The sequence below is a fragment of the Oryzias melastigma genome, unplaced genomic scaffold, assembly GCF_002922805.2.
Source record: "Oryzias melastigma strain HK-1 unplaced genomic scaffold, ASM292280v2 sc08163, whole genome shotgun sequence".
NCBI classification, from domain to species: Eukaryota; Metazoa; Chordata; class Actinopteri; order Beloniformes; family Adrianichthyidae; genus Oryzias; species Oryzias melastigma.
Window position 1 is genome coordinate 1 of NW_023424724.1, and position 1,086 is coordinate 1,086.

Genomic DNA, 1,086 nt, shown 5'->3' on the forward strand with positions numbered 1-1,086 from the left:
GGCTCCAGCTGCTCTGCTCCTTGGTTCTGCAGCAGGAAGATAAGAGGAAGCTTGAAAACTCGTTCATGGCTCCACCCCCTTTTTGTCTTAATTTAAGAATGATCCGACGACGCGATCTCACCTGGCTGACCAGGTCCGGGATGCCCAGAGCCCGGTCGATTTCCTCCAAAGCGATGCCGTCCGTGTTATTCAGCAGCGAGTCCAGCTGGTCCAGGAGCGCCCGCTCATCGCTCTGACCTTCACTGGTGGTGGGAGGAACCAGAAGGTCGTCCAAGGAGTTTCCAAACTGCCGCCTGAACCCAAAATAACAATGTTAAAATTTCAACCTAGAACGTGCAAACAACTGAAGGAGGCCTCACTGACCTGCTGCCCTCCATGCTCATCATGGAGTCGGGCCAGGACGGGGACTGGGTGGGCTGGCCCTGCTGGCTGAAGGGGCTCATTCCCATCCCCATGTCACCAGACCCACCTGCAAAAGAGAAAACGCTCATGAATACTTCCTTTTTACTACTTTACAACTTTGAAATGTGTATAAAGAAGAATTGAGTTTTATTCAGGAATTTTTCTGTAAGTCAAAACAAGAACACAGGACGTAGCAGGACGTTTAGGGGTCTATTTTCAAATCATGATCAAAGGTTTTGAGTAACATTAAAGTAAAGAAGGAGATTTAAAATATAGTATGTTTCAGGCTGCAAGTAGATACTTAACATCATTCGCAACAAAAACATAGAAACGAAGGAAAGTTAAACTAAAGTAAGTCAAAAACAAAATCAAATACAATGTTGGTTGTTTTTGGTAGTTTCTCCTGGAATAGAGAATCAATTCTTTGGTGCAGAACATCTTAGCTTCAATAAAATGTTGTAAAATGTTTAGGAATATTTTAGAAGGTAATCAAGTTGTTTACTAATATTTAATACACTGTTTTATTAACTTTATTTCTACCTGAATTGATTAGTGAATCAAAATTAGGAGAATCATATCATAACTACCGGGACTGTTTTGGCAGAAGTTAAAGTGTGTTTGGTGACTTAAATTAAATATGTAGACCAGGGGTCTCAAACTCAAATCAGCCGGGGGCCGCTGGAG

The 1,086-nt window shown here is 42.5% G+C and overlaps 1 protein-coding gene across 1 annotated transcript; it reads right to left on the minus strand.

Annotated features, from left to right (window-relative positions):
- Positions 1-121: 121 nt before the first annotated feature.
- Positions 122-469, minus strand: LOC112142165 (nuclear receptor coactivator 3; the record flags this gene model as incomplete). The annotated part of the gene is given in 2 exon segments (XM_024265419.1): positions 122-293; positions 364-469. Coding segments are annotated over 2 exon segments (278 nt in total), but the record flags the coding sequence as incomplete, so codon positions are not given.
- Between the last annotated feature and the right edge of the window lie 617 nt (positions 470-1,086).